The sequence below is a fragment of the Rasamsonia emersonii genome (assembly GCF_000968595.1).
Source record: "Rasamsonia emersonii CBS 393.64 chromosome Unknown ctg1118621759968, whole genome shotgun sequence".
NCBI lineage: Eukaryota > Fungi > Ascomycota > Eurotiomycetes > Eurotiales > Trichocomaceae > Rasamsonia > Rasamsonia emersonii.
The window spans coordinates 1-16,589 of NW_013563319.1; the positions used below are offsets into that span (position 1 = coordinate 1).

A 16,589-nucleotide genomic window follows, 5' to 3' on the forward strand; every position below is an offset into this window, starting at 1 on the left:
GGGATTTACGCCCCGAAGATGGCTCCTCCTTCTTAGAAGCGCTAGGCTTTTGTTGTTGTTGTTGTTGCTTGCTGTTTGCTGCTGCTGCTGCTGCTGCTGCTGCTGCTGCTGCTGCTGCTGCTGCTTCTTCTTCTCAGGAGAACCCTTTTTGGGAGAGACGGGGGAAGAGACATCCTTGTTGTTTGCCTTCGCATCGCCAGTCAGACGACGACGCTTACCGCTACTACGAGGAGGCGTGGGTTCCTTTGCGGGTTCAGGCGAGGATTCATCCTCCTCATCAGACTCCTCACCCTCGGAAGCATCAGCTTGAGCGGCGCTCTCTTGCAGCTGAGCGGCCGCCTTGGCATTGTCATCATCAGGCACCGGAAGACCAGCCTTGTACGCCTTCATCTTCTCCTTGTAAACAGCCAGGTTGTCTGCATAAAGCTTCTTCCACACCTGGAAGGCGAGTCAGTACCACAAGACAGGCTTGGGAACGGCAAGATGAACATACCTCCTTCTGCGCCTCGGGCATTTCAGCCCAGCGCCTGGTGCCTTCATCCGCGACCTCCTTAGGCCTGGCGTTCGGGCCAAGTTCCTGAGCGATCTGGGCACGGTTGTGCTGCATATAGAGAAAGTATGGGGTCAAAGCGCGTTTGGGCGCATTGGGATCGTGCGGCGCGCGCTTTCGCTTCTTCTTCTCGCCCACCTCGGACTTGGCTCCGGGGCTTCCTTGGCGAGGGGCGGTGCCCAAGAGACCATTCTCTAGCAGGCTGCTGGTGATACCGCTCGTGATCCCGCTAGAGAGGACGCCGCTGTCCTGCGTGAACGAGCCACGGTTCAAGACGGTGTTGGCATGATTGATGTAGGCGCGCGACAGGTCGGAGACAGCAGATTGCAGAGTGGCGAGACTGACAATGACCTGCGAATATGTCAGTTGCTGCTGTTCTTGCGACTGAAGCGCAGACAGAGCGCGAATGCCGGCGCAGGCGGCGTTGGCGGAATCAGCGGCGCGTCGAATCGACCAGACCAGTTCCTCGGCGGACTGGCTGACGCGTCGCGGTGACGCAGCGCGGCTCGAGGACATGCTACGAGGGACAAGGGGGTGGGAATGTATGAAATGGACAAAGGGAAAAAAAAAATTCAGGGGAGGAACATGAAGGAGATGGGTGGTAGGAACTTGGCTGGACTCGCTGGAGGCCAGGGTAGGTAGGGTAGGTGTACCAAGGAAGGAGGGTGATGTCTAAAGGGTAGAGGGGATCGGGGTGGGTACCCCGATGCTTTGTTTACTGGGGGGGCGCGCGCAGTGGAAAGGGCGGGAGGAACACCAAAAAAAATTCCAGGGACTTACAGCATCGCGGGTACGGGTGAAGTCGTCAATATTGACGGTGACAATGGCGTCTTTGGCCTTGGAATCGTCCTTGCGAGACATTTTGATAGTTGGCAGAGGGAAGTATGCGCGAAAGAATGTGCAGCTGAGACCTCGTACGAGGGAGTAGTGAGGCGCCGAGTCTGGCTGCCGGACGGGATGAAAGGCGCTGAGCAGCGAGCGAGGTTAGGTTAGGGGGTGGCGAGAGCAAGAGGGGGAAGAAGGGAAGATTTTTTTTTCAGCAGGCGGATGGGGGGCGACGCCCACTAAATAGTAGTTAAGCGACGGGGGCCAAAGTTTGCCGCAACGGCTGGGATTTTTAACTGAACGCTTTTTTGGGGGGAGGGGTTGTAGTGGCCGTCGCTGCTTTAGTCCCAGGTAGGGCCTTTGCCGCGCCTTCCGAGGGCATTCAGGGCGAGGACTGCTGGCCGCCTGCCTGGGCTGTTGCTGCCGGTGCTTAGCAGCACGCCCGCTGAGTCCAAGGCAGCCGCCGGGCAGGGGCCTTCCGGGGTGGCACAGCGGCTTCCGGGCAGCCTGCAGCATGTGCGCCCGGGCGGCCCAATGAGGAGGCGCAGCCCGTAGGCACAGGTGACTGGCGCTGGCAGCAGCCCTCCCCAAGTCTTCGCAGACGGCTGCCCCGAGAGGTCCTGCAGCAGGGAAGCCCCCTTAGCACCCGCTCCTTAGGTAACATGCCTAAGCTCTCGCGGGCTCGGTCACTCGGTGAGCCTACAGACCCCCCGGCACCAGCGCTAAGCCCTCCCCGAGCGCCTCTGTCACACTGGGCCGCCCTTGGCCTGCTTTAGCGGGTCCTCGTCGCACGACTCGCCTTCTTTTTTAGCTAAGCCCACAATCCAGCTCCCGCCCTCACGTTCTTACTGCGGGTGTCCCGGCCTGCCAGCATGCTTGCGGTCTAGCCTGAACAGCACCCTCCTTCGTTGATAATGTCAATTGATTTCTCTCATTCACGACCTAAATCTGCGCTTCTCTAAACCACGCTTACTGATTATCTTCCTGCTGTCCTTCATTCAATGAGATCAGACACGAAGTCCTTAATCTTCAGACATCCTAAATCTGAGCGAAATGAAGCTGGACTTGGGAAAATCGAACGCGGTGTCCGAAGAGCTCTTCTCTTCAATCGCAAAGCCCTTATAAGAGACGTAGTATTCTCATTGCTGGCACAGTGGTGTTATCCCAAAACAAGCGAATCTTCAAACAAGAGACTCTGGAATGAGCAGTCAATAATCATAACCTTGTGTTTGGCAAACGCGCGTTCTTTCGAGGAGGATTCGCGCATCACACAATTGTTTTGGTAGACGAAGCACAGCTGGCGCGTGTGCCTGCTGCCCTGCCCCGCACCACACGCCCGTCCCTCGCCCAGTCCATTGGCAAGTTGGCAATGAGCAACGCAACAGTCTCAGCGGAACCAGCTTGGGCGGCCTCAATAACAATCATCGCTAATTAACCACTCTACGGAATGCTCCGTACTCTGTACTGTATGCGGCACTCCCGTCCCCCGAGGCGCCCACTACTGTACAGCCAAAGTTAACTGCAGCAGTCACCGAACGTGCTCCAGCATCCAGGCAAGAAGGTGTCTTGGAAGCACCCCTCCTTCTTCAACTTAGCGCCGCATTGCCTAAAAAGAAAACAAAGGAAGAAAAAAAAAGAAATTACTTACGACTTTGACAAAATTCATTAGCCTCTTCTTCTATTATTATAATGATTAGACTCGTGTTATAGAAAAACAAATGTCACTTTTTTCCAGCAAAGCGTCGAGTCATCCATTCATCTGCGCCAGCCTTTGACTCTAGAATCGCAATAGTATATATCTCTTTTTTTCCCTTTCTCTTTTACTTTTTCTTTCTGCTAAACTAAATCTTCATTGTTATCAGCCTGTCTCCTCGATTTGAATAATTAATACCCTTCCCACTAAACAATATCCAAAATGGTTGGCGTGCTCAAAGCGCGTTATTATTATTATGCATCCACCACGAATATGACTCCGTAGGGCAAGGCAGGCTGGCCAGTACCTTACCGCTCGCTACCCCGCAAAGATCTCCCGGTCCGCCTATACATACCTAGGACTCACTCCGGACTCCGCACTCCATGACAGCATAACTATACCGAGTACCTAACCCATATCCGTAGATCGACAAGCTCCCGTTATAGGGGCTGGAGCTTGCAGACCGTAGAGTAGATCTACCTATTCCTAGCTATGTAGCTCTGCGATCAGCCTCCATGAGAGAGTAGTTATCAGATATCATATCATATCATATCAATTCCCTTCTACCAGCCCAGCCACCCACATATAGTTGTATATCGTCCAATTTCACCCACTACTTACCTACCTACCTACCTAGGTAATTAGTTAACTGAGATGGATGAAGTCCTAAAACACCTACCTACCTGACTGAGGCCGAGCCGCTATCTATCTATCTACATCGGTTAGGTAGATATTACCAATTAGCGGAATTGACGATCTTTTACGCACTCCTTTTTGATTTTTGTTTTTTACTTGAAGTCATCAATTTGAATAAATGCCTTCTTTTAATGACGATCTCTCCGTTCTTACTTCTCTGCAGATACATCCCATCTAACTAATAGTCTCAACAAATAAATATCGCGGCACAGCAATACAGTATAATAGAAAATAAAAAAAATAGAACAATATAATAATAGTACAGTCGATTCCTCAACTCAGAATAAATAGAATTGGATGTGCCGAACTACCACTGGTACGACCTCTCTGGTACATACTAGGTAGGTTAGGTAGCTAGGTAGCTAATCTAGGAGTAATATCGAGCGTTAATAGTTAAATTTGATTTTTTCACCCCTTTCCAACTCACCACACTCTTCTTACTATTACACTTTAGTTAGGTAGATAAATAAAGTTGTGTTTGTTCCTTTTTCTTTCTTTTTTTTTTTCGTCAACTCACCAAATTAATTAGTTTATTTGCGACGGTATACTACGATGATATAGATATATATAGGGAGGGGTTTATACAAACCTACATAGCAGGTATCCATATAGAGAGAGTAAGTGAGTCCTCAGTCATCTGTTGAACGTACATACGTACAGTACCTACCTACAGAGTTCCACAGATTTCATTACTGCGACATCTGTACTGACAGTACTGTGCATAGACATGTACCTCTGCTCCGGGTAGATACATCTTCGGGAAAATATTCAATGATCCTAGCCCTAGCTAGATGGGGATATATTCAGTTTAGGTATGCACCGTTATTTTGCCAATGCTACCAACGAGACAGGGTAAAAAAATATCAAAAAATAAACGGCGATATGCTGTTCTACGCTAAGGTACTACGCATATATATAACATTCAATGCTAGTTTTTACTTCGTTCTCCGTTCTGCATTTCCTTGGTTTGTTCTATAGTTGTTGCTAGACCGGTTCTGCCAGACTGTAATTCTGTAAGGACAGTATCTTGTACAGTACAGTACATTTCTGCTAGCTACTGAATATAGCCAGACTAGATCCTAATCGCACTCTATTCCACAATGTGAAATAAAGTTCTAGACTGAAACCCCCGATTAAAACTTGTAGACCTGGTCCTTGCTGTAGCCCAGCTCCTTCAGGATGCCGGTCAACTCTCCCTGATCCTTCGGGCTCACCTTGGGCCCGCTGATGGCCTGGTACATTCCAGGAGGACCGCAGACGAACACCTTAATGTTCTCCTCCTTGGGCTCCGGAAGCACTGTCTTCAGAAGCTCCTTGGTGATGTAGCCCTTTCCGCCAGTCCAGCCCTTGGGAGGCTTGTCCAGAAGGTAGAAGACCTTGAATCGCCGAGGGTAAGTGTTCTCCAGTTCATCCAGTTCCTTCCTCAGAAGGATGTCGTCCTCAGTGACGTTGCCGTAAACCAGAGTAACCTTGGTCTTGTCCTCCGGGTTCTTGAAAATCGCCCGGATCAGCTGGTACATCGGCGTGATACCAGTACCTCCGGCGAGAAGTGCAATGTGGTTGTGCTTGTTGGGCTCCCATTGATACTTGGGGACCGGTCCCTTAAAGTCGACGCTGTCACCCACCTTCAGGTTGTGAAGGTACTCGGACATAGGACCAGTGGGATAGCGCTTGACGACGAGGTCAAGGTACCCGGGTTGATCTGGAAACCGGTTAGGAAATGTACCAACAGAAAACAAAGAAAAATGCATAGTCGTACCTTCATCCGAGATAGGGGTGTATGGGCGGATAATGGCCTTGTCTCCATTTTCAGGCTTGAATTTTGTAAGGAGGGCAGCTAACGTTATCTCCAGTAAGCATAACGAAGCTCGAAAATTCTGCTTTCACAGGGACGACTCACAGGCAACCTGCACACCCGAGACGGCATCCTTGTCCGGGAACTCGAAGCGCAATCGCTTCGTGTTGTGGCTCAGGTCTTCGGTTGCTCCCAGCTTCAGGCCAATCCATCCCTGGTCGCCGCCAACAAACACCTTCGGGCGCTCCTTAGGCTCTGCGGACGCGTTCTGCTGTGTGTATCTGTACACGCCGACACCCAGACCAATGGCACCGATTGCGAGGGCGATGGGCTTCAGGTTGTTGCTCTTGGGAGCCTCGGTGGAGTATTTGCGAAAGCTCTGCGCGCCGGCTTAGCTCAGTCTGAACGCGTACCGATGTGGGTAGGTAGGGAGGGCCATCTTACCTGTCTCGCAGGCTGCGAGAGTCTGAAGGCTGACCGCGCGAACATCTTGGATGGGTGACTGGAGCAATTGCAGACGGTCAATGGCTGGTGTGCTGCAAGGACGAGATGACAAACACATGGTTCGGAAGCCGGTCCAAGGTTGCTGGGTCGGAGCTCGCGACTCGAGCATTCCGAGGGGCGGGCGGATCCATGACGCAATAGCGTATGCTCACCAGACAAGCAGCCAATTGAAAGAGCCTTTGAATCCTGGAAATGGTCGAGTATTGAGCACCTTAGGAAGCAGTAACTGGTTTCAGGCAGTATTTCTAAGGTCAATTCGTTGGTGTCTTGTCTGTATTGTAGTTGGATTGTCAATAATGTCTTAGGTAAGCCAGCAGTCAAATTCCCGATTTGAAATACTAAAAAAATAGCTGTCTTTGAAAAACAGAAGGAAATATCTAGGTAGATTATCAGTGCTTATCTTTCGTTTGCTAACCAGGGTCTGCTTCTCGAGCTGTTCCTGTAAAGTTCCTTAGTAAATTGTTCACCCATGGGTAAACTGTAAAGTGGTAAGCTGTAGCCCCTCAAGGCTACTATTTTCCGTATTTCCGTGTTCCCGCTAAGTTTATCAACAGCTTGTCGCTGCATACATGACATATGCCAAGTATCGGGCTTAAATTGGCACTGATATTGGAATATTGTTTCAATTGTTTCAATGTCTGTCCTGAAGTCCCCTTGGGAGGGGTTATTTTTATCGCATTCGCTCAGAACTTTCCTCCGACTGAATTCCAGTCGATCAAACACGCAATACGATTTGATCATTTCCAGCAATTGGAGCAAGAAGCATACGCGTATTTCTCATTATTACCACAAGAACCTGGAAATGTGTTTTCCCTTTTCGTATCTTTGAATCATGATATTAGAATAATTGGGCGATCAGAGTACAGAGGGTTGGAGTAGAGGGCAATATAGCACCTTCACAAGTTCCAACTCAACCTCCGCAGGAGACAGATCGTGAAGAAAATAATTTTTGATATCATTTGTAAAGGGCACCGCTGAGGACTAACATCACATAGAGACCATCTTTCCCTACACCTAGGGTAGCCAATCCATGCCCTTTTGTTTTCCATGCTTTTGTCCCAGATGCATCTTATGGCCATAACACAGTCATTCACCCACAAACCTTCTCCCCCTAAAAGAAACACATCACGCTTATGCGAAGGTGGACGGTCTCGAGTAAGCGAAGACCTTCTTCCCGGGCAGCTTGGCGGCACGGTGAGGGAGAGGGAACTTGAGGTTCTTGGCAACGAGCTGCTTGAGGTAAGGACGGCGGATGTTCTCCTTGTCGATCTCAGCAACGCGGAGAATCTGAAAAGAAAGTCAGTAAAGAATTGGGCCACAATTCAACTGGCATGTGGCTTACGTGAATGGAGCCAAATCGGGCACGGTGACGAGCAGCCATGTCCTGGTACAGAGCCTCAACGGCGTCGGTTCGGGACAGCTCACGGAACTCCTTGTACATGTTGTGGGTGCCGGAGCGAGAGTCGTAACGAAGCCAGATGCCATAGTTCTTGATCTTCAGGGGGCGCTTCTCGTGGATCTTCAAGGGACCGGTGTGTTAGTTCACACTCAATTTTCCATACCCACATGGCGAGTGACACATACCACATTGAGGCTGACGATCTCACCGTTGGCCTTCTTGATCTTCTTGAGCTTCGTCAGGAAGTACCAGAACCGCGACTTAGCCACGACGGGGTTGGGCGCGAAGATGCGCATGCGGTACAGCTTGGGCGTGGGGTTTGCCTCGGTGGGCAGATGGCGCCCGATGACCTGGTACTCGTTGAGACGCCCTGCATCAATTCCGTCAGCTCCCATGATTCCTTATTCCCGGCGTGATTGTCATCGCATCAGCTCGATTCCCCGTCCGCCAGACGTCAGAATTTTCGTCGTGTATTCTGTCAAACTCCGAAACTTTCACAAAGCCGAACAGCCCAAAATAATTTCAGCATTGCCATCCTCCACCAGCCTCACCCAAACCCTCGATTTTTTTTTGCCAGCATAAATACACGCTTTCCGTGCCATTTGGTCTTCCGGCAGTGATTCGCTCTTCGAGGTTTTCGTTCGACGTTCGCGTGACGGTACAGGAATCGAGCCGCACAGACGACATAACTAGTAGCGCAAGAAAACAGTAGACTTACCCATCTGCAAACGTATGTTAGTAAAACGATGCCACAGACAATATGGGTTCGGTCTCACTTACTTTTGTTGAGGTTCTGGTGACTGAGTCTCGTGAGAGAGGTGTGCCGATGACTGAGTGTCGCCCGAAATTGAGGATTTGTGAACTTCTTGTGCTAGGGCTGTGGCCCTCCGCTAAGCGAAGTGGAGGCTTGAATGTGGACTAGCCTGTTTGGGGTCGCCAGCTGGCCTGGACCAATGAGCTGTCAGTCTGCATGGGGTTCCACCAGTCACGGGCCGTCGGCGCGTCGCGCCCTCATCAATCTCATCATGCTTGGAGGGGATTGGTATACTACTATATGCCTGCGAGGATGCATGTCCATGAATTCCATTATCTGGCTATTCAGAAATCCTAATTCGCAATTTCTACCAGATCGATAGAAAAAAAAATCTGGCCATGGCATCTGTTTTTGCTGATTTTAAAGCGGCCCAAACCGCCGGTTCCGGCCCTCAGCTGGCCGCAGCAATCACTCCAACTGCAACTCCAGAGGACCCAGATCGATTGCGTTCTTTCTATAACTCAACTAATAGCGCAAAAGCTTCCACGGATATTCGCCATTTTCTTCTTCAAGATCGAACAACAGGTGTGAAATTACCTAAGCAAGAGGGAAATGCCTGGGTCAACATCTTCACTGCGTTCTGGACAGCTGCTGGAGAGATAGTCAAACTTGAGGAATCCTCACCAGAAGGTAGCTGGTCGAAAGTATTCGAGGCCTGGAAAGAAGTGGCCAATCAACTTATCAGAGGTTATTCCACGGGAAGTCTTCAGGCATGGACCGTGCCATGTCTCTATGTTGTTGGTAAATATCTGCGAGCATTTGCCATTAAGGCAGACGCGGAATCCTCTCAAGACCCGGGGTCGTTTGGAAATGGATTCCAGGACGATGTTGTGGCCAACGTTGAAAAGAACGCGCAGCTCGAGGAGGCTGCCAGAACCATCAACCGCATGTTCACCCTCTGTCTTAGCGACAGGTAAGTGTTTATGGGAGGTCACTTGTGATGGTGACTGATTTCCGGATGCAGAGCTCCAATCGAAGAGTCACGAAAATGGGGGATTTACGGCACCACAAATCTCTTGTTCAAGACATATTTCAAGGCATGACCCTTCTCCAATTTTGTTCAGTACGGAGGACTAACTTTATGCCATAGCTGAACCAAGTTGAGCTGTCAAGGAATGTCCTTCGTGCTCTAGATGCGTCGTCTGGGGATATTCCTGATTTTGATGCCTTCCCCAAGTCTCACATTGTTACGTTCAAGTACTATGTTGGAGTCATCTGCTTCTTGGAAGAAAACTATGCAGAAGTGCGTAGCTTCTCTTATCAACCGGAAAGCTGACCATACTGACTGTCCTTAGGCGGAGGAGCACTTGACTCAAGCATGGCAGATGTGCCATAAGGATGCCTACAAAAATAGAGAGTGAGCAATTCCTTCTACGTGGGACTGCATACGACTAACCTGGACAAGATTGATTCTTACCTATCTCGTGCCTTGCCATATCGTCACCACGCATACGCTACCAAGTCGCAAACTTCTTGAACCGTTTCCTCGCCTCGAGAATCTCTTCCGTCCGCTTTGCCAATGCATTAAGCGAGGGGACCTTGTCGGGTTCGATGCAGCCATGTCGGCCGGAGCAGACGAGTTTGTCAAGAGGCGTATCTATCTGCCGCTTGAGAGGGGCCGTGACCTGGCTCTTCGCAACCTTTTCCGGAAAGTGTTCCTTGCTGGAGGATATGACGAACCCAAAGACGGGCAACCACCTATTCGACGGACACGTGTCCCCGTCGCTGAATTTGCCGCAGCCTTGCGGATTGGAACTAAAGCCGAGGAAAAATCACGGGTTGACATGGACGAGGTCGAATGCCTCTTGTCTAGTCTGATCTACAAAGTGAGTGGTTACTACATGTTCTGAGCTGTCTTGCATAGATGGGAACGAAAATGACTAACACTATTCCTAGAATCTGATGAAAGGCTACATTTCCCGGGAACGAGCCACTGTTGTGCTCAGCAAGAATGATGCTTTCCCGGGCACTGGCGTCTAGATACGATTTCAATTGACGTGGCCTCGATAACTCTTACGGTAGATGACTCTGCGTCTTGTGTTATGATCAGCTTTCACCTATCTATCCTTTTGTCTGGCACAAGACCTATCCCGTCACGTGTATAATATTATGACAGCACGTGATCTACGCAACTGACTGCACGTGCTGATATTGTTATGACACTTTGCAGCTTAGGCCTTTGGAGTCAAGGCGCTGTAAAGGGATTCGCTAAGGCCACATCCATCACATGCATTATCCCACCTTGCTACATGCGTTGGGTTCACCGTATCACCTATAGTGGACTTGATCAGTGACACATACTGTCGGAACTCGATCCACAAGACACCTACCTTATCATCATCATCATGCAGGTACTACTGCACGGGCCAGCCTCGAGCTTGACTCCTGGAGAGTCGGCGTGGAGGGATTGACTAGCCGGGTCATTTTGCCCTGTTGCCTGTGCCATGCAGCCTTTTTCGTGTCTGTTGTGTCCTCAGCGCTCTCCTTGTAGGGCTGCCGATGACTCATAGTGATCCCTGGCCTAGACTCATACATTCAAGCAGTGTCATGCTTGCAAGGATCTATCTGACAGGGTTATTATTACACGCACACATCACATATCCCTTGGGCATTCTTTCACGATTACAAACACTGTATCTATTAAGCTCCGACAATCCGAGCTAGCTAGCAGGGTAAGGCAGGTGTATCTCTACTCAAGAAAGATTAGAAACGGTAACCCGTCACAAAAAAAAATAGTCACCATTTCTTTTTATCTGATCGTATTCCAGATACCTACCTTTTTTTCTCAGTAAATTAGTTCCCGAATAGCACGCACTCACTGCTATATTGTAGCCCCAAAATACAATGATTTATATTATCATTCTTTTTCCATCATCGGGCGATTAATCAGTCAGTTAGCCCGTCTTCCATATTTTTTTCCCCAACTTATTGGCTGGCCATCTCATTTTCATGCTTTCTTTCCTTTTTCGTCTCGTCTCTCCAAATTAGATAGATAGACAGATCAATCAACGATACAAAAGCACAACAACAAAAACAATCAAGGAATTTTTTTCTTATAAAAAGAAGGAGGAGTATGTTATTGTTATCGTTATCGTACATGTTCGTACAGTACATACAACTAGTTACATTCTGGCCTGGGGAATCGACAAAACTTATACAAAACAACATGATCAACCGGAAAAAAAAGAGGGGAATAAAGAAAAAAGAAAATTCATCCCAAATCCTCCAAGTCAGATTCTTTTTTTTTTCTCCTGGGGACTTCATCTCCCTTTCATCCATTCCACTGCCTGCCCATTGCCGTAAGCCAATCGATACATAAACCGAAAGATCAGATTAATATCACTTGTTGGTTAGTTGAGGAGAGGAAGGGGACGTTCATTTCATCATCAAAGCTGAAGTCCTTCTTCCTTGAACTCACACAGATGGTAATAAGCAATTTAGTGGTACATAAGAGGGGGAAAAAAGACATTATAATGTGACAGGTTTTGCAGACCGGAGACAACTTGAACCGAGAGGGAATAATAAGCTCGTAGAGTTACTGAATGAGTGGGGGTGCCAGACCTGCATAGTCTCGAGGGAGTGGCGACGGACGTCAAGTCAAGTCAAGACAAGTCGTGATTAACGGGAGAAAGGAGATTTGGAGGCGGCGCTAAGGTCATCCTGTCGTAGAATAAGAACAGCATGATTAGTGAAAAAATGACCAATGGTCATCAGCATGAGTTTACAAAGACCAACCATGTGGTTGCACATTGCAACGAAGAGGTCGAAAAAGAGTTTGCCCCCCTGCTCCATTTCCATCTGCATCGTGCCGCTCCGCTTGAAGGTGGACCTGCAGCGGATGATCAGGGCCAGATAATGGGCGCGGAGCTTGGAGTCCGTGTCCGGTGTATTGGAGTATGCATATCTCGCGCTGGAGAGGATGGTGCTGCATTGGATGCCGGATTGCAAGCCTTGCTTGCGGAGGGCTAGACGCTTCAGCTCCGGCAGGTTGTATCTTTCTGCGGCACAACTGACGGAAATTCATGAGCCCCTGAATCAGCTTTGGTCAATTAAGGTGAGAAACTCACTAGACGGCAGTATCTTTCAAGACCACCGCGCCGGTATTCTGGTCGATAATGGTGGGCTCCCTGGTTTCCCCATCAATATCCATTCTGTCGTCTTCTAGCTCCCAGGTATTACGCCGCTTGTTGTGTATGAGTCTTGGATAGTAGTCGCCCTTGTAAAGATATTCAAGAACGCAGGAGAGGATTTCAGGCTGCTCGTCGGGCAAGTTGATCCGCTTGCTGTGAGACTCGAGGAACTGGCCGCGACAGCACGCTGCGAAGAAAGGGGAGACGCATAGGACATCTTCGTGGGCAGCAAAGAGACGTTGTTCAGGCCCAACGCAGATGGTGACGATGGCAGAAGTCAGGGTGCTGAAGACGAGGCTCTCAATTGTTGTCTCTTCAGTAAAAGGCGTTGATTAGACTTACCTTCCCATAGGAGGGGTGGCCGGCTTTTCGTCCCTTTCTGAACGGTGTGAACCGGTCGCATGTTCCCTGAACGACCTCTTCGTTCGAGATGACGATTTACCGGCTCGATATTTGGATAAAAAACTCTCTGAACGACCATGGGATGTCTTCTTGTCGAACATTTTCAATGGCTGCACTATGCCGTTTTTTTCTTGGTTCTGGCAGCAGGAATGGTCTGGCACAGGATGAAACAGTGGAAGACTCAATCCTCCATATGTTATACACTATTACACAGGTCTTTGCTGCCAGGTGTTCTCATCTGTGTTCTCGGGACCCCTACCAGCCAGACATCAGGGCGACGGGCGATTGAAAAGCAGAGGCAACATCTCAGCATCTTGCCACCGAGTAAGGGAGCAGAGACGGCTTTAAGTATTCCGTAGGTCATCGATCCTCCAGGCATCATCTTTCGGACAGTGTGCTCAGGGAGCCATGGGTGAGCCGACTCTGCCGATCTAATATTCGAGGCTGCGAGCTGAGACGCGTCGTCGCACGCGTTAAGTGGTTTTGGGCAATCGCCAAATGCACGCGTGGTCACGGGACCGAATCAGAACGCTGGCCGCGACCTTGCGTCGAGTCATCGACAGGGACAGAGTTTGACTAGCAACGGGATCCTGCTGAGCGGAGATGCCCGGTTGAGCATGGGGGGCGAGAATATGAATCACTGTCTCGGGCTGGTGACTGGTAGAGCTGCCGCTTGCAGGGATCCTGGCCGTCGGTGCCGCTTGCTGCTGGTGGCGTTGCTTGGCGTAAACTCTTGGAGGAACTAAGAGATGTCGTGCAAAGAGCTTCGAGGTTTCGATAGCTCTCTGTTCTAGATTAGAGAGGTCTGATCAATTGATCGATGACGTTGGGACAGCAGAAAGCGTTAGTGAACTGCTTTTCCAGTCGAACCAATGTTCCAGTGATCACGAGGGCCGGGTTGAGGAGGTGGGGAAGCAGAGGAGCTAGCTCTCAAACTCACGGTGTAGCATTACCAGCTGCCTTAGCAGGCACCTGCTGCCACGGATAAGGGACCAACAACGTGGATAATGTTCCTTAAGATGTGCTAATAATGCTACAGCTGCATTCAGCCGAGTCCTGGCAAGGAATCAAGGATGGTCAAGATCAGCACCTTGCAGGCAGCCACTTACCCCACCACCATATCAAGGATCAATACATGTGCACCGTATCGTCTACTGGGAAGTTGTAACCTTCTACACCTCCCCCGTCGAGTGAGGGCGGATCCTTATCACAAGATTTCAAACTCATCTGATTGAAGCATTTGAATCTGAGCAGCAAAGAGGTACAGTTCTCTACATGTCACGTACCGAAGCAACGGTAAGAGGCTGTGGCAGACTCCGCATATACGTCAAACTTGTATTACTATCCGTACATACATCACACCAGATCGAGATAGCCTCATCTTCTGGGACATGACATGTAGTATATGATGGCGTGGACAAAGAACTGCCATTATTAGACTCCCCGTGTTTCTGAAAGATGTTCATCATAACTATGTAATATATTTCGATAAGAGCTAAAGCATATGCTCTGCAATAAGATTCCCTATACACGAGTCAACAATGTCATAACGTATTTATTCCCGTAACACCAATATGATAGAACGCCTGGCAGCCTTTCCGACTCCATTCGATGGCCCCAATTCCAGAGATCAAAACCAAACGCCCTCTCAATTCCCCGACTAGAAACAAAAAAAAAGACACAAAAAAAAGAAAAAAAGGTTAAAAAAAAAAGGTCTGTTTATAGGAACACCTTGCGCGCGTCCCTGGGGTGGCTCTCGTTGGGGCAGTAAGGGCATTTGAATTTGCTACCCTTGCTCAACCGTGTGAGGGACTCTTGCGCAATGACATGACCACATGGCATCATCATCGGCGGATTCTGATCGGTGGTCTGTTCCTTGGAGACGGGACATACGAAAATCGAATGGAATAGATACGATGGCGGAAGGGGAATTTCGACCTGGTTCGAGGAGAGACAAGGTCAGCTCGGATCATCCTATATACAAGGTGAGGGAAGGCAGTAGGTCTTACTGGTAGCTCGTTCTGCGAGGTCCACTCCGTCCTCTTGGCCTTCATTATGGTTTGCAGCTTGAGAAGGGTAGGGAGCGCGATGGCCCCGGCGGTTGCCGCAATGTACAGAGGGGAATCCGCAGAAAGCCCCAAAAGCGAGCAGAACTCTCGGGTAAAGGAGTGCGCAACATCCGTCCAGGCAGTCGGGTTGTTGAATATGGCCCTGTAGGGCGAATCCTCGAGATTGGGGCAGAAGGCCATGGCTCCTATGAGCTGCTGGACTTCCCGCTGATATCGAGGGAGGAAGACATGAAATTCCCTTCTGGCATACTCCAAGGCGGCCTGTCGACCGGACACGAATGACCCCTGTCGGTCTTTCCCACCATGAAACAGCCAGACAAATTGGAGCCTACAAAGCTCAAATTCGAGATTGCTGCCCCTTGCCTCCAAGGCTTCTCTGTGTTCCCTCGCCCATTGTATGGCTGGCAATAAATTCGACTCCTCCTTCAGCTCATGTAGAATCTCATACATGTTGGCGAACTGCTTGCGAATTTCTCCGGACTGAATCTGCTCCAGTGACAGAGCATCTGCATCTTCGGGGCGACCTTGCCCGTCATTTCCAGGCTGGGCAGATGCCATCTTCTCTGAGACCTCTGAGAGAAACGTAGCTGCCACCGAAAACTGGCCTTCTCGCAGGAGATGCATGGCTATCGCTCGGTTCACGAGCGCGGGCGAAGACGAAAGGGCGTCATATTCGATGCTGGGTAATGGACGATCTTTGAATAACTAGCACGGAGGAGTCAATAGAACATCCTAGTGCCCGGAAGAGTTTCTCCTGAACCGCAGCTCACCTTGTCGAGTGCTTTCGTGTACTTGTTTAAGCTGCTATGGGTTTCCTTTAGACTCTCGTTCGTGGCGTCGAAGGATGCCTTCACGGGATTCTGGAGCTTGGCCAACGTGATCGAAGCCTTTGTTGGATCTAATGGGAGCGCGTTAGCAAGCACAGCAGCCAGCGGCGGGAGGGGCAGGTCGACGTACCGGCGGCAATGGTATCGCGTGCTTCCTGAAGCAGATCGATGGTCGCCTGGACATCGCTGATGCCCTTGGAGCTCTGCAGGCGCTTCCAGAGGCGCTCATGCTCCTTCTGAACGAGGTCCATGGTGCTTGCGGCGGCAGGGGACGTTACCGCTGGTGGATGATCGGGGGTGTGCGAAAGGCCATAAGCCGGCGAGTCTTCTGGCGGGCGGAGCGACTGCTCGTTCACAGGCGTGGAGGGTGGCGGTCACGGGCCTGGGGCAGCCGGTGGGTTTGGTTCTGCCAGCCTATAACTGCAGTTGCCGGCGGTGCAGTGGAGACCCCGTGCCAGCAGCTCCCAGGCCGTCCGCAACCACAGCATCCCCGATGCCCCAGAGACCAGCGCCTGGTACGGAGTACTCGAGCGATACGTTTAAATACGTACCTGGTGCCTGGTGCCCTTGGTGGTAAATGCGTGCTTGCAGTGCCAGGACTGGCTCCGGCTTCCCGTCCGCCTGTCTGCCTCTGCCGAGGTGACGTCGTCGGTCGACCCTGCTCCATACGTCAGGCCGGACCGCGAACCACGACCACCACACCGCCCACATGCCTCCGCCGTCACGGCGCTGGCTCGTCTCCAGTCTGTGAATCAAAGGCCGGATGTTGCAATGAGAACCCAATGTCCAGCCTTCTAGGGTCCAGCGCAATTCCTTTCCCTCCCAGCTATGCTTCGTGTTTCTTTCATTCGACGTCTATCCCAAAAGGCCCGTCCGGGCCGGCTC

The 16,589-nt window shown here is 50.4% G+C and overlaps 6 protein-coding genes across 6 annotated transcripts; 1 reads left to right on the plus strand and 5 right to left on the minus strand.

Annotated features, from left to right (window-relative positions):
* On the minus strand, positions 1 to 1,411 carry T310_0874 (HMG box protein; the record flags this gene model as incomplete). The annotated part of the gene is made up of 3 exons (XM_013476167.1): positions 1 to 438; positions 494 to 901; positions 1,331 to 1,411. Coding segments are annotated over 3 exons (927 nt in total), but the record flags the coding sequence as incomplete, so codon positions are not given.
* Positions 1,412 to 4,071: 2,660 nt separating this feature from the next.
* Positions 4,072 to 6,639, minus strand: T310_0875 (NADH-cytochrome b5 reductase 2; the record flags this gene model as incomplete). The annotated part of the gene is made up of 10 exons (XM_013476168.1): positions 4,072 to 4,101; positions 4,192 to 4,204; positions 4,358 to 4,427; positions 4,704 to 4,818; positions 4,979 to 5,466; positions 5,524 to 5,601; positions 5,665 to 5,938; positions 6,004 to 6,440; positions 6,479 to 6,541; positions 6,633 to 6,639. 10 exons carry the CDS (start codon positions 6,637 to 6,639, stop codon positions 4,072 to 4,074), a joined length of 1,575 nt encoding a protein of 524 aa, XP_013331622.1.
* A 555-nt stretch (positions 6,640 to 7,194) lies between these two features.
* On the minus strand, positions 7,195 to 7,857 carry T310_0876 (60S ribosomal protein L20; the record flags this gene model as incomplete). Its single annotated transcript, XM_013476169.1, has 3 exons — positions 7,195 to 7,350; positions 7,406 to 7,582; positions 7,648 to 7,857. 3 exons carry the CDS (start codon positions 7,855 to 7,857, stop codon positions 7,195 to 7,197), a joined length of 543 nt encoding a protein of 180 aa, XP_013331623.1.
* A 365-nt stretch (positions 7,858 to 8,222) lies between these two features.
* Positions 8,223 to 10,256, plus strand: T310_0877 (uncharacterized protein; the record flags this gene model as incomplete). Its single annotated transcript, XM_013476170.1, has 6 exons — positions 8,223 to 8,280; positions 8,565 to 9,189; positions 9,390 to 9,519; positions 9,572 to 9,633; positions 9,682 to 10,102; positions 10,173 to 10,256. The coding sequence occupies 6 exons, from the start codon at positions 8,223 to 8,225 to the stop codon at positions 10,254 to 10,256; spliced, it is 1,380 nt and encodes a 459-aa protein (XP_013331624.1).
* Positions 10,257 to 11,894: 1,638 nt separating this feature from the next.
* On the minus strand, positions 11,895 to 12,909 carry T310_0878 (uncharacterized protein; the record flags this gene model as incomplete). The annotated part of the gene is made up of 3 exons (XM_013476171.1): positions 11,895 to 12,285; positions 12,344 to 12,691; positions 12,749 to 12,909. 3 exons carry the CDS (start codon positions 12,907 to 12,909, stop codon positions 11,895 to 11,897), a joined length of 900 nt encoding a protein of 299 aa, XP_013331625.1.
* A 1,618-nt stretch (positions 12,910 to 14,527) lies between these two features.
* Positions 14,528 to 15,955, minus strand: T310_0879 (Regulator of gluconeogenesis Rmd5; the record flags this gene model as incomplete). The annotated part of the gene is made up of 4 exons (XM_013476172.1): positions 14,528 to 14,746; positions 14,818 to 15,582; positions 15,648 to 15,775; positions 15,835 to 15,955. 4 exons carry the CDS (start codon positions 15,953 to 15,955, stop codon positions 14,528 to 14,530), a joined length of 1,233 nt encoding a protein of 410 aa, XP_013331626.1.
* Between the last annotated feature and the right edge of the window lie 634 nt (positions 15,956 to 16,589).